At 40.2% G+C, this 23064-nt stretch overlaps 1 protein-coding gene across 2 annotated transcripts; it reads left to right on the forward strand.

Annotated features, from left to right (window-relative positions):
* Positions 1 to 321: 321 nt before the first annotated feature.
* On the forward strand, positions 322 to 23064 carry PLEKHS1 (pleckstrin homology domain containing S1). Of its 2 annotated transcripts, none has more exons than XM_065843433.2 (15): positions 322 to 2079; positions 4227 to 4360; positions 5599 to 5690; positions 5794 to 5900; positions 7271 to 7405; positions 8712 to 8787; positions 9435 to 9542; positions 10241 to 10336; positions 14268 to 14378; positions 15414 to 15532; positions 16818 to 17027; positions 17138 to 17239; positions 19148 to 19283; positions 20082 to 20172; positions 21860 to 23064. In XM_065843433.2, exons 2-14 carry the CDS (start codon positions 4330 to 4332, stop codon positions 20148 to 20150), a joined length of 1392 nt encoding a protein of 463 aa, XP_065699505.1. In that variant the 5' UTR covers positions 322 to 2079; positions 4227 to 4329; the 3' UTR covers positions 20151 to 20172; positions 21860 to 23064. The 2 variants fall into 2 exon arrangements, with proteins under 2 accessions (XP_065699505.1, XP_071668266.1); XM_071812165.1 differs by having other exon boundaries at positions 15417 to 15532.

Raw genomic sequence — 23064 nt, forward strand, 5'->3', positions numbered from 1 at the left:
AGTGGTCTCGCAGTCCATACGGAAATGTTCTTCCTGTTACTTCTGGCAAATAGCTCCATCTTAAACTCTTTTCTGACTTTAGAGATATTCCTGTTTTACTCTGAGAAATGTGTCACAGAATTATAGAATCATTTAGGTTGGAAAAGACCTATAAGATCTTGAAGTCCGACCATATGTCCAGTCAACATTTCAGTATTTGTTACTTGTCTGGAAGCTCTTTCATGCCTTTATAGTTCATTCACTAGTGTTCATTTGCTTAAGGTCTAGCCTGTTTTGAAATTTCTTTTAACAGTATTCCCTGTCTCCAGAACTATCCTTTTATTCAGGTACATTGCAGCTCTGAAGCTGAAGAGCCTTTGGAACAAAAAAGCAGCAAGCAGGGGCTCTGAAACAGGTCATTTAAGTTTTTAAAATAATGCCAAAGAATGTAACAGCATAAGAGGTAAGGAGCAGCTTTCCTCTTGAATAGTGCTTTTTTTCTTAAAAGTTCTTTAAGAATGATATCTTATTTTGAAAAATCTATAGCAAATTTATTTTAGCTTAGAAGCATTGGGAAAATATAAGAATTGCTAGAAATAGTCCCTGGTCTAGCCTACAAGGCACTGCCAAGAAAGGATGGAGGAGTTAATATTTGTGAATTTCCTCTGAGAGCAGGAAAAGCTCTTTGCCCTCTTGGACATCTCTAACAAAAACAAACCTGGACAGAGTGGGTCTTTATCAGATTTTCTTGCACATTTACCAGGACAGACACTAAATAAAGGCAGGTTGGGAATTTCCAACTAATAGATGAACTGGTAGCTGTCTGTCTAAGAAAAAAAGCAAAGTAGTGGTGTTATTTGAAGCTCTTCAGGGGTCTAATGGCCAAGCCAACAAGGCAACTCTCAGCATTTCCAAGAGATCTCCTGGTAGAGAGGAGCTTTCCTGGAAAAAAAAAAGATGATAGTGTGGCACAAAGGAGCACAGGAATTCTACCTGCTGATTTACAATGAAAGGAGGCAGCTGAGGCTGAATCTTAAAAAACCTTTGGGCTAGTTCTGGTGTATGAACTATACAAAGGTCAGCGTAAAATACCTGAAGGCACTGCCAGAGAGGAAAAGCAACTTGGAAAGATAACTTACAGTGGTAGTGAAAGAGAGAAAAACATTCCCATGTGTTGGGACCAGTGTCTGCTAGATGAAACATTGCTTCAGGTCATGTCCAAAAAGCATTAATATTGTTTCAGAATAAAATTTCCAACCACAGACATCGTGCCTGACTGGAGATGTGCCAGCCCAAGTGCCTGCAGGAGCCCATCACGGTCAAGGAAGCCTGACCTTACCACTTGAGCAAGGCCAGGTAGCTCAACAGCCACCTACAAGTTATAGGGCATTTTAACCTGTTTCCTGATCAAATTTATAACTATTTTTTGTCCTTGCCATCTGCAGGATTAGCCAAATGGTTTAGCGTGTAAAATCATTAATGATATGCTGGATGTTTCTGGAGTTAATTAAAAAAAATCACCTATAACCAAGACAGACATTGACCTTACAGTGACATTACATTGTCATTATATCAGTAGCATGAGAAATCCTGCTTCACCGTTGTATGTTTTAGTAAATGCTGTTCTTTAAATCTGAACTTTGTTACATTTTATGGTACTTTATGATCTTTTAGGGTTCTTAACGTTGCTTTATCTTCCAGTCACGGGTGGATACAATATTTTAGACACAGCTCAGGGGAAATAAAGGGACTGTTTAGAAAGCTGAAGGAAAAACCGAGCTGTGTCCAGGCCTTTTTCTGCAAGAGAGACATCTAAAGCTGCCCTAAATGTGCATATTTTTTTATTTCTCGTAAGTGATTATTAGTCTCCTGGATTTCCCCTTTCAGAACAATCTTTCATTTGCCTCCCATGGCAGAAACAGGAATTTCCTTGTGGGTCATATTTCAGAGTGCTTGTATTCATACACGGACTATAAGAAGGCAGTCACCACGCAGGGCAAGGACACACTGTGTTTTGCTGCAGGAGGCAATACGGGGAACCTGGAAATCCTTAAAGGTGTATTTCTCTAAGGTCTTCTACATCATGAAGACATTTTGTCTGTAAGTATTAACACACTTTGTTTTCCTTATCTTGGCATTATATTTTTATATCTTAATTATTTGCAACATTTTATTTGCATTTTGACTGAAATGCCTCATTGCATTTCAAAAGGTTGAAAGCAATCAAATCTCTTAATGTCAGACATACAAAAATCTGAGGGAGTGTAATCATGGAATTGGTATTGGCTATTCTGGAGCAGATATAATGTGTTTAAAATGTTGCTTTCTGTTGTACAGACAATTAAACACAACAATTAAGAACTTTTTCCCAACATGCAGAGTTATATAGCACAACTGTCATCTCACAGGTTTTTGTCTTCCCACCTGCAAATCTTGACTTTTACCAAAACCTGGAAGAGACTTTTATCCTGTCATAGGTTCTTGGAACATTGTTTTGTAAGAATTGCATCATTTGCCAGTTGCAGTGACTCTGTCAGTCATGTTGAAAGGATTATTATGTTGCCTTTCGTTGTAACCCCAGGTGTGTGCCCCTAATACTGACACTAACAATTTGACTTTGCGTGCAGTCATTTTTAGTTTTGAAAATTGCTTTTTTTGTCCTTTTGTTTTGGTAGGCAATAGATTAAAATGCTAGCAGTAATTGTTTTTAACAGTCTGTCACAGCATTTGTGCAATAAATCTTTCTCCCAAAAAGACATGTCACATTTCAAATCTCAAAGTTTTCCCTAAAAAAAAAAGACCAAAAAATACTGTCAGAAATGCTCTGCAGAGATCTCCAGAGGACTGAAATTTGCAGTGGGTCATTCTCATTTACAGCATGGCATTGCCTGGAACAGGAGCTGTGGAAGTCTGTAGCTTTATTTGTGTGTCAGAAGTAAAATTTGGCCTGTAACACACCCAATGGCAGGTGAGTGAGGCCGGAAGATTACCAACCATTTCTACCACCACTCCTGACCATACTGTGTTTACTTCTGGCACCACGGAGTGAATCACTAAATAAACAGAAACAAAGGAAACTCCTGAAATCTCTCAGTCCAGCCAGGGAGCTCAGCAAAGTACTAGCGAACAGCACTTGCAATCCTTCACCTTTTCCCAGGAGAGGCTCTGCAGCTTCAGGTGGAACGCATCTTGGAGATTGTGTAACCTTGTTGTAGCTAAGAGACAACTTCAAGCCAAGTCACTGAACGAAAAGGATTTGATTTTGCAAGAAATGAGAGCTTTGGGGCAAAGGGCAACTTTAGAAAAAATTCTAAATGACCTTACAAACACACAGAGCATTACAAATTGGAAATGTTAGTAAATAATGGAAATTAGATCTAAATAGATCAGCAAGGAAAACTGAGATAATTAAAAAATGTTCAGTGTGCAAAAAGCAGTGCTGTGTATGCGATCAATTGGTGAGAGTGCCGAGCTCACATACAAACTGCAAAGAAATAGCGTTGTATTTTGTATTGTATATAGTATATGTTTGTATACACACATATACATGTATTATACATCTGGTTCTGCTACCCTGCCACCCAAATGGTGCATTTCTCAAAGGAAAGGACCGAAAGGCAAATGAGCCCCATTTCCCTGGTAATATTGGAGGACACATTGCAAAAGCAAGTTGACATAAATAAAAACAGATACTCTCTGCTTACCCCTCTGAAAAATCAGGACACTAATGCACCTCTTTGAAAGCTGTGAAGTTTATTTCATCGCTGTTGATAAGTTGCTCTGAGGGCATTGTATTAAGAATGCTACAGACTTGCGAATTATTATCATTACCATAGTATCATGACTAGATTTTCTAAATAGATTTTAAACTCCTTAAGCCAAACTATGCATATTTTATACAGGTATTGTGTCAAGTGCAAAGGAAGGGGCAAAATGAAGTTCTGTTGGCAAGTCTCACCATTTCCCGGGCAAATTATCTCTTGTCCTGTATAAATTTGTCATTTTTATTATTAATAATTTTGTAAGTACCTGTTAATAGAATAAATATTTAATAATATTATAGCATATAATGTATCATTTCCTTTATAATATAGCATATTATATATGTTAGTATTCTTAATGAATAATTATTATAATCATTTATGTATTTCATTACAGATTTTTCTATGTTCATTTTTATTTAGTTTAATCACGACTCATATGAATCACTATGAAAATAAACACTTGTGAGATGCTTGTTTTCTCAGGCAATCGTGTGTTCAGTGAAATGCTGCTCAGCAGGAAGCAAAGCGAAAGGAATTAGCTTCAAGGTTTTTGCTCTCTACTCTCTGGGTGGAAGAAACAGCCAGGATGGCTTCTACAAGCAAAAGAAATTCTGCAGGTACAAGATTTCATTTACTAAGGTTTGTCAGTATTAAGGTTGAATCGGGTTTCAATCCACTCTTATTGATATATAATATTCCAGCTACCAAGGACTTTGTAGTAAACAATAGGTGAAAACCAAGAGAAAACAGCATACTGAAAAATTTGGAGATCTCATCTGGACTTAAACTGTCTCTTAATTTTGACCCTCTTCTTTCTCCCTTAAAGAATCTGTCCTGAATGCAGCATTTCCCTTTATAGCAGAATTTTTCTTGTCCCTAACACAGAGGCTGAACTGATATTTGTAAAAAGTGTTAAAATCCTTAAAAATTAAGTGGGAACTGTAATATACAGTCAGTATCTCCGAGGCACTGATGATGAAGCCCTGTCTCCACCGAAGTCAGTAGTAAAAGGGATTTCAGACCCAAGCGTTTCTTGTATCACCACAAAGTCTGGTCATGTTATATTGCTGTCTTTCCCAGAACTTATGTATATTCTCTACTGCCTCTTACTGGCAGATCCAAAATGAGGTTGACTGTCCTCCTTCCAGTCACTGAATTCTTCAAAAATTCTAATTTATCATATATGATTTATAGCTTAAAAAAAATGAATGAGATTGCTACCCCTTTCATTGGGTTTTAAAGTGCATTAATAAAACTGACGTTTTGATCAGAAATCCAACAGTGATTAGAAAATGTGAGTCTCAAGCTACATCTGGCTGCAGAATATGCAGGGTTGTGAACAAATACATTCAGGCATTTCCCCCCACCAGAGGTTTTAGCTCATATTTTCCTTGTAAGGCTTTTTCCTGTTGTCACATCGTTATTCACAGTGTAAGAGGACCTATCCTTAGCTTTGCAACCTGTCCAACTTGAATGCCATTTACAAGTTTCATTAGGGGGCTGTTTACTGTCTTTCAGATCACTAATTTTGAAATTAAATAACATCAGACTTCAGAAGTTAAATAAGACCAGCCAAATAAGACAGGAGGTTGTTATGTTTTCCCAGCCCCCTGCATTGTCACTGTCATTTATTTACAGTTCAGGCCAGTTGTCAGCAGTAACATTGACATCATGGCCTGGCCCTGTATTTTATAGCTTTGATTTGTGTTTGTCTTCTCAAATTGTAATGTGCTTTGTGGCCATTTAAACACAGAAACCCAGCACTCCGCAACAATTTCCAGTTCAAGCAGGTTTTTAATAACAGATTAATTAACAACAAAGTAAATAAAGGTGCCATTCATTTCTCTTTGACTAGTGAAAACTCAAAATACATTATGCCCTGAAGTTGGAGTCTGCAAACATGGATTCCTCATCAAATCACCACCTCTTCAGCTTTTCAACTCACAGGTACACTAGCACACATTAGTCATATTCCACCAATCCCTCAACAAGCACCTGTTATTTCTCTTCTCCTGAATTTTAATGAGACAAATTACTTTCTCGTTGGCAGAATTCCTGGAAAAGGCGATTTTTCATCCTGTCTAAATCCAGCAATGGCAATTACATGCTGAAGTATCTAAAAGGCCAGAGCATAAAAGGCTCCATAGCTGTTGATCAGTATGTAACTCAAATGCATCACGTTTTTATTTTAAGTCATGTATCAACACTCTTAAATGTCCATTGATTGTACAGTCATTTGTTCCTCATTGAGGTTCATGATCCAAATCCCACTGTAATCCAGAAAAGAGACCCTTGGGCTTTTGTAGGCTTTGGGTGCAACTTACAATGTAGGATATATGTAGAAGTAAAAATCCTAAATTGCTTTGATGAAATTTGATACATTTATCTGAGTGATTCTGACGATGTGGTATCTACAAACCAGAGATCTTGGCTCCATGATCCCAAAGGCTGCATTGCTGTAGTAAAAGATATTTTATCTCCTGTGAGGACAGTGCTGTGCCTTCACTCATATGTAAGGAAGAGCTATGGATGGCCCATCCTTGCTATGCCACTCTTAACTGTGCAACCTGTCCTACCTTATGGCTTTACAAAGTGCTGTGCAAGTTGTGCAGAGGCCTCCTGGCTTCCATTTAGCCCTTTGGGCTGATGCTGGCTGCCCCACTGCCTCTTAGTGCACCAAGGAATTGCTCTGCTGGGCTCATTTGGGTTGATCATTTCATTCCTCTCAGCACAGCGCTCACTGCAGCAAGGCGAGGTGTTACGAGCTTTGTACTATCACCCTTCACCATGTCACATGTGGTATGAGATACACAGAAGGGGAACAGTAAATGTAAAAGGAAATTTAAAGATTTTACCAGTCAGACTTGGAGCTTAATATTCCAGGCTCCTGGAATTGTTAGGCATGGAGGTCACAGGATTCACATTGCTGTTGTGCATCTTCTATTAAAAGGATTTACATTGTGAAGCTTTCAAATAATTTGCAGCTTGCTCAGTGGTGTGTAGTTACATTATTACCATCATTATTGTTGTTATTATTTCTACTAATTTAACTTCTTGGGAGTTAATGGAAGTAGCGCTTCCATTTAAGTATCCATTAAGAGCACTTCTTAGCTGTTCCTCTTCCCCCCCGCATTAAAACACTGTTAACACACAGTAACTTTCTAATTGAAAGTATTGTTCTGTAGTGGCTCAAAAACATCTGCCAGGAATTGCTCTTACTATCATTTATTTTCAAGATTCTGTGTTAGACCAACAGCCCCTTTTTCAGAAATGAGGATCCAAAATCTGGATATGAGTCTTTGGAAAAGTTGATTTTATGTTTTTGCTTGGAAGTTTTCTTCATTTAAAGACCACCTGTTGTGCACTTACTTACTTGAGAATTTTCTCTGTGGAAAAATGTTTACCTTTTCCCATGCAGATATCATATTATGCTGTGCTTAGAGTAAAACATGCACAGACACACATGTATGTGTGTGTATGTTTGTATGTATAGTTATATAGGATGTTTCATATGGTTATCTTAACAGAATCATAAATATCGAAGTTGGCATAAGCAATTCTGAAATTATGGAAACAGTGAGGAAGATGTTTAAATGCCTTCCTGAGCAGGTGATGTCCGTCAGTACTGGAAACAGACGGTACTACCTCATTGGGAGCAGCAGGTAGGCATAGAAAGATGTGCAAATACAATATGACGTTACAGTTAAATTAACGTAACACTAAGCCACTGCCCCAAGGCAAGATCCTGCTCTCCCACCCCTGCCTGTGTCTCAGCTACTGATGGCACGGCCCCGGTATGAAACTATCCAGCTGGTTGATCCAATGGAAACCTGCACTTTTCTGCATTGAGGTTTTTTTGCCCCATGGACAGGTTAATTTTTGCTGTTCAGACAGGTGAGCTGACCTTCCCCGTGGCTGTGGAAGTGGTGGGAGCATGTGGCTGGCAGTGGGGCAGCGGCAGTACATCAGTGCGGCTGTGCCCCGTCAAGCTGTCCCAATTAAGGGTGAAGGAACAGCAGAGAGCTTTGTCTTCTCACCCAGCAGCTCCTCGGAGTGAGGAAAGCTTCTGCTCCTTATGGATAAAACACAGGAAATAATCTTCCCCTGGAAAACAGGTTGTTAGTCAAGGGAAGGAGATTGAAGGGGAAAATTCCCCTGAGGTAAAAGAGATTCCGAAAGGACTGACTAGGGCATTTACAGCAGCTCCCTGCTCTCCCAGGCTGCAATCCCATCCTCAGCAGGGGCAGAAACTGCTGCTGTTGTGATCAGCCAAAGCTTGGTTAGGTGAGGGAGCATATTTGGCACAGTGCTCCTCTGCTGCCACTTCCCAGCTTCTCCAGTTTCCCAGCCACAAGCATCTCGGGGTTTTTCTGCCTTTATACAGAAGAGCAGCTGATGTGTGAAATGCTGATAAGTGCTGAAGAAAGGTGCCATACCTGTGTGTTACCTGAGCGTGTCACCCCATGCCTTCGCCCAGGGCACTGTTCTCACAGCCCACGCTGGGTGGGAAGCATTCCAGAATTAATCTGACTAAATCCACCGCAAGCATGAAACGAGGCTTCAGGGGGTACTTTTGTGGCGTGTTTCTCCTCCTGCTTGCCCAAACACATTCTCAAGCCTTGTCAGCTGTCTTTAGCTACTTGCTGAGCAGCATTACACGCAGAAAATGAAGCAGAGAACACCGTCCCACCTCTCCATCCCTCTCCCTCTCTGTGTCTCCTGTACACATGCACAGCCCCCCATAAATATCTTTTTGCCCCCAGCCCTGGGCTGCACCTCTCTGAGGTCAAACTTTGCCATCTGGCTATGGCCAGCCGAGCACTCTCTCTCGAAAGGAAAGTCCAGATTATCTGTATTGACTTCAGGAAGCGTTATTTTGTGCCCCATAGGAAGAAGTGAGTAGGCAAATGGGTTTTCCTTGTGTTTTACCTGTGAGCAGGTTTTCATTTCTGTTGTTCCAACTTGCAGGCAGGAAACAGAGGACTGGGTCACTGCGATATCTTCAGTCTGCAAGGAGGCAAGAAGAGATGGGTGCTGCCCTCAGGTGACATGTTACTGCACTTGATTTTAGAAAGAAAGAAGTTTGTGATTTCATTAGAAACCTGTGCAAAGGAATTTTACTGATTTTGGCCTTGCAAGTTGACTCTTGCCTTGATTCATCAGAAATTCATTTTCCATATAAATGCTGTACCCTGACTTCATGCATTAAGCAGGCATTGCACAGTCTGTGCTGGGATTAATTTTACATTGAAGGACTCTCTTTGAACAGTAAGTCACAAGGAAATTAGGAGATGATTGACATTATGTTGCAATGAATTGCACCTTTGATGCATCAGAAAGAAAAATTGTGTGTTATTCTTACCTTGTGCTTTTGGGTTATATTTACATGCTGTTTTACAAACTGATCCTCATCTAGTCTGTCAATGTAGGAGCAGCTGGAAGCTCTGTTAGTTCAAGCTCAGGCTCAAGTTTCTGCACCTTTTCATCCAGCCAGGCCTAATGTACTTCCCTACAGCTTCCACTCAGCTCAAAGTGCAAGCAGGGCAAGTTTATATCTGCCTGAAAAATGCCATGTAGACAACCTCTCTGAGCCATTAAAAGTAAAATTTGGACTAGTGGGATGTGTTGGCACATTGTAGTCCATGCCCATCTGGCGCTTGTCTTCTTACACTGCTGCCATCTTATTTCTAGAACCAAGATCTTCCAAATCCAGAAATCAGAAGCCGGCCAGCCTCTTTGCCACTATTCTTGAATTCTGCAGATAAAATCAATTTCCCGGAAAGGCAAAGCTACCAGAAGGTAAACAGATTAGCCATCCTTAATAATGAGTTTGGTCCTAGGGGTGACTATGAAATTAGATTTGTATAGTTGCTTTATTCCATCAAAAGTTCTATATAGCTTGTTCAATGGGTGCCCGGGTGGTCTGTTCTGCTCTCTGGTGGGGGTCCTGAGTAGGACCTGGATTATAACGTCAGAGTGTCCCCACAGAGGAAAGACGTCTGAGCAAAGTCTGCATGTAAGTAAAGGCAGGTAGCAAAGTAGAGGTCGATGGCAGTGAGATACAATATTCTTTGGCTGTCTCAACTGACTGGCAAAGATTAGTGGGCATAAAATCAGCCCCTGCAGATTTGCTTTGACATGCTTTGGCAATGCCATGTGATGATTGTTTTGATAGCTGCCGCCCAAATTCCTCCTATATTGTGAGTGTGCATTTCTCTGTCTGTCTCTTCAGGCTGTAAAGCCTGGAGGGGAGCTGAGGTCCAGTTCCTCTGTGTGTTCCAGATCTTCCCCATCAATATTTAAATAGAAAGGAAGGCAGGCATTGCTGCTGTCCCAGAGCAATTGCAGTCCTCCTCCTCTGGTGCCAAGCTGAATAGCTGTCAAGGGAGGGTTGGTTTTCTCTAGTCACAAACTTGTATGCAAACGGCACAGCTGGAGGAAGCTGAATTCAGGTGAAACACCTTTACAAGGAGTCAACTCTTTTCTCTTGTATACAGGAGAATGGACCCTCAGAAGACAAGAACAGGCCTAATTCAGATCCTGGCCCTCATCAGACTCAGTGTGACTCGCCAAGACAAGTTTTTCCAAGCCTGGTGAGCAGAACAAATCAAACAGCTCTTGACATGTTCAGTCGGTAGAAATTGCTATTGGCTCTTATCTCACCTGAGTATCTGTAACGACAGATTATTCATCTACTTTCCCAGAGCACTGAGTTGGTTTTCACTATCAAAGTTTCCTAACTTAGTCTGTTTTCTTGTTTAGCACTGAAAATAACCTTGTAAGAACTTGCTTGAAATACCCTTTGTTTACTTCATCTCTTGTAGGCAGATCCTCAGAGTTTCTGTGCAGCAACTTGTGGCAGCTCTCACGAACTTAGTGAGTAAAACTGTAAAGTTGCATTGCTTGAGGATTTTCCCCTCCCATCACATTTCTTGGCTGTGCCTCAGTCTTCCTAAATGGTTTCTTTCTGCAGCCTCTGCCAGTAGCAATTTAATCGGTGCAACTGAACTACAGAACAAGGGGTTGTTAAATCAAGGCATACCTGAGGACTGACCTTTTGTAAGCATAAATACACCTTCAAGTAATTTAGCTTCTATATCTGGCAGGAATGATTTTAAAAGATACAATGCTGGATGTTTTCACGTATAATTGGCTAAGTGTTCTGACCTGTCTTCCCTGAACAAACACCTGCAGCAGTTTCAGGTGGGTTTCACCCATTCTCTGCCCTGGATTACAGCCTTTGCAGCAGAGTCAGCAGAACAGAAGGCACAACCAGTATGCTGTTGGCAGCTGAGTTTAAAGCGATATTTATTAGCAGTTTATGCTATGATTTAGAGTGGCTGAGATAAAGGGAAAAGAATCTGTTCTGCTATCATAGCTAACAGAGCGGTAAGTCACATGCTGCAGTCACCATCCATGAGTACAGGCTGGCAGCAAGTATGAGATAACACAGCTAAATTCAGTGGAAAGTAGTGAAAATAGTTGAAACTACATTGCAATGCCGTGGGCAGTTAGCACAGCTCAGCTGATGCATGGTACTTTATGAAGCTGCAATAATTCAGTTGTGAGTCTGAGCTCTGAAATGCATTGCCTTAACCCTTAGTCTAATTTCACCAGTGCTGCTCTGGGTGCACACCAAGGTGCTCTTTCCGTCTCTTTCTTACACATGCCTTTCCTGTTTCATTCATGAATTCTTCTCATACTTATGGTGCCTCAGAATGTGTATATTATATGCAGCTGTTCAAGCTAGGACAGAAATAAAATAAATAATCTTGCCATAGAGCTAACAAGAAACAAAATTGTTTGTTGATTTGATAAAAATATTTCACTTGTCTCATAAGTGCAGCATCTGCTAACATTTCTGGATCTATTCTCTGCTCAGTGATGTCTAGACAGCTGCCTTCCAGATTAATCCCTTGTATTTACATCCTGACAGAAGCATGACTCCACATTTCTAGCATCCATCTGATTCATTTTGCTTTTTATCGGTGGTTCCCTCATCCAGGCCCAGATCTTGAAAACTCTTTGGTCAGTAGCTGTTCCTCATGTAAAGAGGTCTATCAATGTCAGCTGAGTTGTGCAGGTGAGTGCCCAGGCACGCAGGAAAGGTCTGGGCACCTGACTCCCTTTCAATCCACATTTTGGAACTACCAAACAACTTCTGACTCAGCTATTCAGTATCAGCTATTTCAACCACAGCTTTCAATACCTGAAATGCATCAAAATAAGGAACCCTAATGTGTATTACCCTGTACTGCTCATTGATATATTGCATGCACCTGGGCACCTTTGTCAGGAGTCTGGCTTTAATACCTGATTTTTTGAAAGACAAGCTCCTCTGTCCAAGGGCAACACATAAATTTTGACCCTTTCCCTAAGGAGCCTAAAATGAACAATTACTCAGTTGTTGTCCAGGTATCTTTTCTATCTTGTGCTACAGACAATTTTCTCCATCATCTCTTTCTCATGTAAATCTGTAGGAAATTATCATCTTGCCAATATAATAGACTCAGGAAGGATTTCTCAGAAAAGCACATTTCATTAACGATTTTGCAAAACCGAGTGTCCTACCTAATGATAAGCACACAGAACAGGGCAAAAGGCCCCTGCTTGTATCCCTCCCAAATCACAGCCACAAATTCCCTCTCCTGTTCCCCATTGGCTGGGTACTTCAGGGTTTACAGACTACCTGACGCCTGCCTCAGTCACATATTTCATTCATCTAATTCTAACAAGCCCCTTCCCCTTATCAATTTATTTAAAATACGGATTCCTGGCTCTTTGGCTACCCTTCCCCCTAGATTAACTTTTTTAAATACAGGAATCAGTATGCATTCCGAGATTAGTTCTAAGAGACTTTGTTTTACATGAAGGATTCATAGTCTGATGTCTCTGTCCTTCCCCCCCACTGGAGTCAGGTGCCAGATCAGTTGTAAAAACAACATTCCTCCTTCAATGGCTCCTCACAGATCCACACCATGGTTCAACAGAGACTTAAAGAACTTGCTTGGCTGTATGTCTGAGAATAACTGTACATTGAGGTTAACTGCACTGCTCTGGTTGTAAAGCAGCCGGAGGAACAGAGATGTTGGCAAACTGCTTTAGGGAAACACAGAGCTGCTGCAGCTTCTCCTTCTCCTGCCCATTTTCCCAATAAACTGCAATGGCGCCAAGGGGAAGCACTGTGTTTGGCAAAAGTCAGTGACCGAAGGGTCAGTTTGGGGAGCTGATGGGTGCTGTCTGCTCTCTGAAATTTCCTAGCAGATAGAGGATCTCAAGGCTTCATAAAATCACCTCCTATTACCTTTTTTTCTGCAAGTGTTTACTCATTCGATTGATCCAAGGCCCCTGAAAACTTGCTCGGAAACTCATTTGTGACTTTATGTCATGACCACAGAGCCAGTCTTGCTCCTGCTGGAGTTTTCTGAGGCACCTCTTGAAGGACCATTTGTAGGTTTGTTCTGAGTCCTACTGCATGTGCTTTTGATGTCATTTATACCAACAAGGAACAAAAATACATTCATCATCTTTAATTTCTATTCAATGCCAGTTTCTTCTCTCTACATGTAGGGGAGTAATTAGTTTAATTTACTTTACCTTGAAAACAGTAATATATTGTGTGACATATTTAGCAATTATTAAAATGATCGCCATGGAAACCAAGGATGTAAGTGGAGAGATAAAGAACAGTCGCATCACAAACATGGCATGGGGAATTTTATTGGGAGGCAGCTAAATACTAATTACCATACCCTTCATTATAGTGAAGTCAACAAGGAGACATAAAAGTAAATAATTTATCTTTGTGACTCAGAAAGGTAAACTTGCTGGAGGGATTAACTTCTCCTTGACTTACCAAATTGTTGCAAACTTAGTATTTCAGGTATTTATGAAGGCAGAGTATCATTCAGAACACAAAGGATTCAGTGTCAGATCTCCAGCTCTCTGTATGTTCTAGTTCATGAAGATGTATGAGTTAATAGACTTCTCGTTAGTCAGGGAAATCCCACATTCCTTCTTTACTTGATAGCGGTTAAAATGTGCTTAAAAAGGAAAATGCCTCCTGATCCAATTCTAGATTTCCTGCAGATTTTTTTACTAGTGTAAGGATTTTAGAACTAAATGAAATAAAAATTATTTTGCACACAAGTGACCCTAATGTATGTAGATTCATGCATTAAGGGTTTAACCCACTTGATTTTTAAACAAAATAACATGTTGTGAACAGGCAGTCAGTTGCAACTATCTGGTTACCACAAACCCATCTAGGAGAAGTACAGATATTAATGGCCAGTTTTGTCCATGTGCAGCGGATCTCAAAAGTATAAGGAGGAGCACAACTACAGAAACCATGTTCACAAATCAGACTGGCTCTGAATGTGTCTTTGTTCAAGGAGAAACATGTGTTCCCGTGTTTTCTGTGAATATTTGCTGGTTCTATTACATGTCCACGTAAATGGAAAAATACACATTGAATAATCTGTATAACTGAACCTGTTCAATACAAACCTATTCTTTTAACAGGATAAAAATCTGGGAAAGAGTGAGGAAAATCTACCGTTGTCGGATACAGATGAAGACATCAAAAAGGATGAAGAAGACTATTACCAAACTCCCAGCAGTATTTTAGCAAAGGTAGTTTATCAGTTGTGAGTTCTGCTGGTTTGTCCATAGTTCCAAAGAGGCAGGAGACATTTAATGAGCCAAAGAAGAACTGGTATGAGGAACTACTAGTACCTTGTAAAAGAAATAAGTAGATAAAACAGTAGGTAATAAAGCTTCCATTTGTACAAGAGAAAATACACTAGATTCATTCAAAGGATCTTTCTGGTGGAAAGTGGCATTTTGACAAAAACATTGCTGATTTTGTTGAAATTCCCCAAATTGACTGTTTCATTGTAAATGGTTTTTGCCTCTTGCATCACGGGTTTGGGTTGTGGGTTTTTTGTTTTTTTGCAAAAGTGGAAACTTCATTTAGAAAATGTAGTTATGTATTATTTTTATGTATTTTAAAATGTAATTCTGTAGAAGCATCAGGAAGCTGCACAAAATGAAGCAGTACTTTAAAAATGCTGTGAAATACTTAAATACTTTGGTATCTATTATATATTTCACTGTAAAACAAGAGAGCAGGAGGAATCATACTGGTAATTTTAAACAGATTTTGGCAAATCATTTAGGAGGCTAATTTTTCTAGGTTTCCCATGCAATTAGTGGTCAGAAGGTAAGTGGCCAGTCTTCTGCAGAAGTCACTGCCTCTTTCCAAAGACTGTATAGTGAAATGAAGGACATGAACAGTATGATTTTCTCATATAATCTTTCTTTAAGTTAAGCACACCCAAAGTGCGAGACTCCTTTTTCAACCTGCTTAAATTAAAATGTAACAAATTTTTTTGTGGTAGTACTGGAGAATATAGCTCATTATGTTCCATCCATCCTGAAAGGAAAACAAATGTCAGTGTCAGTAATAACAGATAACATTAACTTCTAAGTTTTAATCACCTTTCTAGCTCAGCGTTTCTGGGAAGTGACTTATCTGGGGAAAGCCAAACTATATTAGCCAATGTGTTTAAACAGCATGAGCACTGAACAAAATAAGGAAATTAAGATGATTTTTTTTCTGTAGGCAGAACAAGGATATTTATGTCTCATGCTGTTATGTCTTTCCAGCAGTGCACTACTGAACTATCACAGCCAGACCCTACAGCTGAAGATGATGTCCCTGTGCAAGAGAAGCCAGTGCAGAAGAACCCAGTAAAGGAGAACATTTATATGTCAATGAAATCACTGTAAGTAACAACTTCATTAAGTTTTTGTAAATTAAAAGTGATACATTGGTAAAGATAGAGCTGTCATTTGTGGTATTTGCATAACAATATGTAGAGGCTGCATCTTGCTTGAATGAGTCCTTTGGTCTTGGTTCAGAACTTGTGGGAATACTAGAGTGAAATTAAAACTCATCAACATGAAATTTAAACTCACATTTTAAACTCATGCATTTAGACAGGCTCTGACTATAGGATGCAGCACTTTTGGTTGACTCATACTTCTTCTAGGTTTCCATGCCATAACAGCCCATCAGTTTACTCAGATACCGCAGCCAAGCTCCAGCAGCCTTTCAGAGAGATACTCTACAAAGCAGGCAGCATTATCTAGTGCTTAAGAGAGAAAGGTAGACATGGAACATTATTTCCCAGTTTTTCCAATAAGAAGTTGTGTGCTCCTGAGTAGGTCATATCCTTCCTTCCATTTTCCCATCCAAAGAGGGATGCTGAGTTCTTTGAAGGTTCAGTGTTTGGTATATCACAAAGGCCTGAACTTTGTGTCAGAGTTGTAATGCCACAAGGAAAATTTGAAATGTCCACTTTATAGCACAGTATACTGAAAAGTAAGAGAAGTGTGTCTGCACAGTAAAACCAAACCTCTTGAGCCAGAGCCATTAGATGTGACCTGCCACCTACAGACAGTCAAGTCTTATGCTACATAGTGGGAGGCAATTGGAAATACAGACCCGCAAACCAGTTTATTCCAATAGATTTATTCAAGCTCCTCTGTGGGTTTGAGAGCCCCTGGAGGGAATTACTATAGAAACCTTGCAAGTGTATGCCATTTGAGTTAAAATATACCAAGATCAGCTTTTGCTGCTGACCCCAGCCTTGTTTGGGGCATGGAGGGGAGTTGGCTCCAGGCATTATAAGGCTTATCAAATAAACCTAGAAAGTGTTCAAGCACATCCAAGTTATTGTATCTTCCAGGAGACAGCATTACATCCCTGCAGAAGCCAGCACAGCCAAGCCAAACAACCTGCATTCACTTTCTTTGTCAAGGCGTGTTGTTAGCTGGAATGTTTTCAGGCTTAATAAGTAGTCTTTAAATATTGAAAATGTTTATTTGGGGATTTATAGTCCATTTTTAGAAGGAGTTTATTTTACTTAGCTGTAATTTTGTCCACTGGATATTCTACAAGAACTTGTTATTCTGTGCTTTGCTGATGGCTATTGATCCAGTTTCAAACACAACAAAAGCACCTGGAATGGCCAAATGAGTTCATTTTTTATCACTGTTCCATTTCAGTAGATTGCGGGATGAGAGTTGCCAGCTCAAGTGCAGAGGTGGTGGGCTCCTGTCTCCTCTCAAACACCAAGACGATGCTGCATCTCCAAGAGACTTGGAAGCAAGCAGAGACCTAAAACTTCTAGAAGGCAGTACCAGCCATCAGACGACCCTTCAGACAACAGGAAATTCATTACCACTTTCAGTGATTCAGTTGTCCATACTGCTCAGGTAAATGTCTTCTCCAGTTTTCATTACAGAGAAAACAGACTTGTCTTCTCTGTGGGTTTCAGTTGAGGGACTGGTAGAGCATGGCTGGTCTCTGATGTTTTCTCTCGCAGTCAAGTTACAGATGAGACCCAGCTACAGAAGCTGGATATTTTTGTCCCCCTGGCTGATATTCACAGTTACCTAAAACTTACTGAAGCATCAGGACAAATATGGTAAGTTCTGGATGTCTTGTGATGGTGCTTGTCAGATGTGAATAAGAGATAATCAGCGTAGATACAGAAGTGTACAACCATACACATCCATGTACAGTTTTCACAGTGCAGAACAGGGCAAGGACGGTGTGCGGGTACTGCAGTGATTGCTTTCTGCTCTGACTCTTCATGTGCCTGAGTTTCTGTTTATTTCAACTGCTGATAAAATGGGCTGTATAGAATCAAGGCCCCTTAGCATGCTGTGTAATAATTAGTGATGAAGTCCCACTACAAATGCTTTTCTTCTAACATTGGTGTGAAATCACCTAATTACTGCTATTCCATTTAACCTTTGATTTGGTGAATCACTGTGATGGCATGTCTGAGAGATACATCGCAGGGATATATCTTGTGATAGGGTAAACAGGGCCTTTCAACTAAAAATCTCACAGGCTTTCGTATAGGTGGCTGATAACCCTTTGTTATTGATGACAAAGCCAAAAATTAGGAAGTACATACAAGGGATAGACTTCAAGTCCCATTTATTTGACTTCTGTACCCCCTTATGTACACTTAAGTCTTGTGAAGAAAAAAGGGATTTGTGGAAAGAGGTGAGAGTCCTTTGGAAACCCATAAAACCTGTCTGTCATTGGAAAGGGTGACAACATGGAACTTATGGGCACAGAATGAATTATTTCCAAATCTAGTAAATTCAGTGATTCACTCTATTTCATCAAATCCTTTCTTATCTTTTTTTCCCTTTAACCTATGAGCCTGTGTCCCCCATATTATTGAACTACATCATACCACTTTAATGTAAGTATTTTAAGTAGTAGCACCTGCAAAGCATTCTGAGACTCTCTAGTGTGAGCTGTAAGTGAAAAATTGTTGCATAAATTAACCTGACTTGTGGTGGATGCCAGCATAAAATTATCTCCAAATTAATCCCAGCACTGGTTTAGTGGTAGGAATGAGTGCTAGACAGAGATTTTAACAAGTAGGTGTTACAGACTACAGCACATACTTATTAGTCCCATTGGAAATTAGTGCTCTCCCTAGACTGTCAATATGAATGAATAGAACAAAGAAGAGGGAGTAGAAAAAACATTCAGTGCGTACTCGTGTGCTACCAGTTGATCTTTCACTGCCACGCAGCACTGAGACTGCCTTTTGCTATTCTCTCATCTTCACACCGATCAGGGGCACTGTGTGCACAGAAAATCACTTTGTTTTGGCCACTGACAGCAAGAAGAAAAAATACCATTGTAAAAGGGACTGGAAATGGGACCCCATCTCAATAATTGGATCTACATGTAAATTTACAGAGCTTTCTCAGTGGAAACTAATGTTGAAAGAATTTGCAACAGAGCACTAGGTCTGACTGTCAGGTCAGCTAAATCTAAATAGCTTGTCATCAAGGAGAGTCTATCAGAGACAAGCAGGAAAGAGATACTGGAATTTCCGTGAGGGTCCTGTCAAGACAGCACTGGATCCTTGCAGTTATATCATAGATAAAACGTGATAATAAGTTTTAATTCCATTGTATTGGGATGACTTTGGAAATCATCTCAGTCAAACACAGGGCTAGAACACCTGCAGCAGCATACATGGACCTGCAGTGAGTCTGGCCACCTGCTTTTAGACTGGAATCCCCAGCTCTCACTGGTAACCTTGCTGTAATAGCACCAGTCACCCTTGCTAACAGGCTGCAATGTCACGTGTGCTTTTAGGAGGACTTGTTGGGATGGCTGAAGCAGCTTGGTTTCAGCTAGAACCGGATCAAAAAGATGTAAGGTCACTCAACCAAGCCGTGTGTCATTTCCAGAGGGCAGCACCAAAACTGCAATCCTGTTCAGTCATTGCCGTTCCGTTCACAGTAACTGGACATCCCATGTGTTTTCTTTACTGTCTGTCCTCCAAATACCCCAGTGTCTCACAGTGGGCTGGTCCTTGCCGACTGGGATGTTTGTTTAATCACGGAGACCATATAGTGGCAGTGAATGATCTGCAACCGCAGGACGTGGAGGAGGCTTACTTCTTCATCAGTAGGTCCACAAGAAAGGAGGTGAGCTTGACCAGCCTGAAGGTGATAGTCACATGAATGAAGCCAAATGAGAAAGCAAGTTGCTTTTTGTGTTTTAAGTGGCTTCATTCAAACCAGTTTACTCTCTTTTGAGTGTGGCATTAATAACTTCAGTAACAAATAGCTCCTCAGCATCATTTTGATGTTGCATCTCTTATTCCTGGGCTATTTGGGGAATGCAAAGTCAGCACTGCTGCGTTTAAGGACTTGATCTCAAAGAGTCTGAGCAACCCCAAGAGATACTGCTGGGCAAGCATGACTTAAAGTTACACGGTACTTTTCGGCTAAGGTCCGTGAATTGCAAACTTTGGGAAATAAACAGTTGCCTCCAGTGGATGTGTAGTTGTTCATAGTTGTTTTGGGTACTGAGGGTAGAGCCCAAACTCCTGCCTCCTCATGGTTATCAAGCGCTACACATCTCCTTGTGTGATACCACTTTTTTTGAAGAATGTGGGAGATTTCCACGTGGTGCCTTAACACCACTGTGATCTACTACATGTTGATACCTATGTTTCTCACAGATGGAGTCATATTTCAGTATGCAGGTTCTCTGACCCATACTGGAACACGTTCATATTTGAATTTTGCTGAGAAAGTTGAGGTCATCAGATGCTGTTGCCATCTAAAGAAAAGAAAGCTAATTTCAGCAAGGAAAAAATACTCACCTCTTTTAACAGGGCATTTTTATTTAGCTGGTTAAAATACAAGTCAGGTAGTAGCACAAATGTTGATCAGATATAACAAGCTATAAAAATCTATCTCATTTCTTTTTCTTTTAAGGTGAAACTTACTGTTTGTAGGATTCCACATTCAGATATCTTCCATGTTAAAGGGTGCTCATGTTCCTGAACAAAAAGACATCATTGATTAAGTAAGTGCCGAAGTTCAGGGGAAAAGATCAGGGAGAAAATGTGATATATAGTATATGGAGGTAATCTTTATCTAATAGAGCTGCCAGACATCTTTTCTTGATGGAGTACAAAGAACAGAGAATGTGGATTTAATTTTCATTTTATGTCCTAATAACTTGTTTTGTTGACATGAATGGCATGTGTTTGACTTGTATTTCAGGTACATGAAAAAAACTGAGGGTCAAATCATTTATTAAACCTTTGCACTATGTATACTTTGTATTTCAGTAGGAAATATTGGTTCACACCCCTGCTCACCCCTTTATGCTGAGTTACGTTGATTTATTCTGAGCTCCTCATTGCTTAGGTGTGGGAAACATCTTACATTTGGAGCAAAGCCATGTTTTTCCTGGTTTCCCCTTAGCTACAGAAAGGCAAAGGCAATCTGAGAGCTATAGTGTTGGGAGGAAGACTGGTAGATAAAGTGTGTAGTGATTCGGTGGGGCCTCTTTTTATATTACAGCCACAAAAATACACTCAAGGGATGATAGGAAAAATAGCTGGTTGGAAAAAAAAAGGAATGTGTCTGGAACATGTTCAGGTTCATTGGCAGCTGAAACAAGCCCTAAGCGAGGATGAATTAATGGATTTGGGAGAGAGGAGGGCTGGCCTGCTCTGTGAAAGTGTTATCAGTAAAGACAGCTTCCCAGCTGAGTGTGCACACAGTGTTCACTGCAAGAGTTCTGATGCCACCAAGTCTTCCCATAAGGATGCCACTGGTACCATGGCTTTTCTAGAGCAAGTGCTCATTTGTTTCCCAAACAAGGACATTTCCTGTATATCTATCTTTGTGAATGCCTTGCTTCCTTTGCCATCATAGAAACATGGCTGTTTTTCAGCTAAAATCACACCAAAAGGTGGTGGTGCTGGATATAGAACTGCCTGCAGGGGTGATTTTAGTAGATGTCAAAAGGGAGCTTTGTCCTGTATTACAGTGACCTCTGTTGCTTACAGAAACATGCTGTGATGTGGCATGTATGCAGAATACATACCTGTTCTCTATATGATATGTACACATTTGTATATATTTGTGTGCGAGTGTATTTACACATATAATATATATATTATATATATATATACATATATTGCTAGATAGATTGTGTTAATATAAATGACGTGGCAACAAACTGAACCAATGCTTTTGAGTACAGATAATTTTATCTTGCTAGATACAACCAAAATAACTACCAGGTTTAGCAGACTTGGGATTATTGATATTAACAGATTTATATAAACTTTGGTTAGGGTGGATTTGGCCCAAAGGAGGTATTTGTCCAGCCTCCAATTGAATTGGGCTAAGTCAGCTACTACAGTAAGAAACTACACTCACTAAAAGCAGTGTTGATGCCACTTACTTCAGTAGTAAATTTGACAAATGTTCTTCGTGTACTTCCTTAAAAATCAAGTCTGGACTTAAACAAAAAAAAAATTTATAAAATTTTATGTAGTCAAAGAGCATCGGTAACTCAAAATGAACAAGCACAAATATTTTTACAATCTATTCATCCTCAGCACCTATTAAAAAGATTAATCTCCACGCTGAACATTTCCACACAGCCTGTCTCTTCTACTTTTGAGACAGAAGTGTTTAGGACACGCTTATTTCTCAAGGTGGGAAAGGATTGCTTTTTGATATTTCTGTTTCAGTGGTGTTCAAAGGCCTGTTTGTGCTGAATTCTGCATAAAGACAGAGGGAAACCCCAGTTCTGGAACTACAGAGTCTGAAAATGGAAGAAAAGACATTCCTTGGGAGCTCTTCTCCAAAACTGCTGTGGGACTCCTTTGCTCCGCACTGCTCTTTGAGCACAACAAATCCATTTCTGCCTAGGGAGCCTCTGAGGGATGGATGGGATGGCTGCCCATCACCATACAGGGCTTCTCCCCGCTCTGTGACTGTGTCAGCCTGCTAGGACAGTTCCCTAGGCCTGAATCCTAAAATCGCAAATCATCCAGGTCAAGAGTATCCACTGAGGATGTCACCCTTAACCTTTCCTGCCCAAGGTTTGCCTAAGCTCTTCTGCACTTTAGAAAAGGAAAGTCCCAACCTTCCCGTGTTGTTTCACTCACTTCTCTGTATAATTAGGAAGTTCTTTCCTAGTATTTATCCTCGATGACCTTTTTAGAAAATAAGCCTGATCTTTTCTTGCCCTATTTTCAGTGGGCATGGGGAATACTTGATTTCCACTGTCTCCTGAGAAAACTTCATTCTGGAAGGTGCTGCTTCTGCCTGTTCTCACTTCTCTCTTTTTTTGGACCAGACATCCTGCATTCTTTCAACATTTTTTTCAAACATTTCCTGAAAGTGGTCATATGGCACTTATCCGCGAGATGAATACCTTCTTTTCCAGTTATGGGTCAACAAAGGTGAGAGAGTCATAAAGCAGTTTCCTGGAACTTCGTAGAGAAACGTTTCCAAAAAGAGGTGAACTCACCAAAGAAGCTGTGAACTGTGCGTGGTGGTGGGAGGAGATCCACTGCCATGGAACCTGCACACAGCATTGCTGCTGAAGCAGGTGTTGACAATGTGTGCTGTACCTCTTGGCCATGGAGGAATGTTACTTCTGGAGAAAAATAGGATTTTGGTAGATATAGCACAGACAAAATGATTTCAGAACATTTCAGAAAACTGGAGTATTACTTCTGTACTTTGGTAAACAGTTACTGATATGTTACCCTGTAAGTGATCATTATGTCAGTTTGCACAATGATAAATGCAGATAATTAATGTCACGTATTAGCTGATTCATAACACAGATACAATACCGAATCAACATTGGTACAGTAAATTCTGGTAGGGTGTGTGAAGTTGTCTGCCCACATATGATTAATAAATGTGTTAACATTTTACAACA

This window comes from Patagioenas fasciata, chromosome 8 (genome assembly GCF_037038585.1).
Source record: "Patagioenas fasciata isolate bPatFas1 chromosome 8, bPatFas1.hap1, whole genome shotgun sequence".
Taxonomy (NCBI): domain Eukaryota; kingdom Metazoa; phylum Chordata; class Aves; order Columbiformes; family Columbidae; genus Patagioenas; species Patagioenas fasciata.

Bases quoted from the DNA above. Each gene is read 5' to 3' on its own strand.
- PLEKHS1 (XM_065843433.2), top strand. From the start codon at position 4,330: ATGGCTTCTACAAGCAAAAGAAATTCTGCAG. The intron at 10,337-14,267 runs GTGAGCAGAACA...TTCTTTTAACAG, and splicing joins GACAAGTTTTTCCAAGCCTG to GATAAAAATCTGGGAAAGAG. The intron at 15,533-16,817 runs GTAAGTAACAAC...GTTCCATTTCAG, and splicing joins TATATGTCAATGAAATCACT to TAGATTGCGGGATGAGAGTT.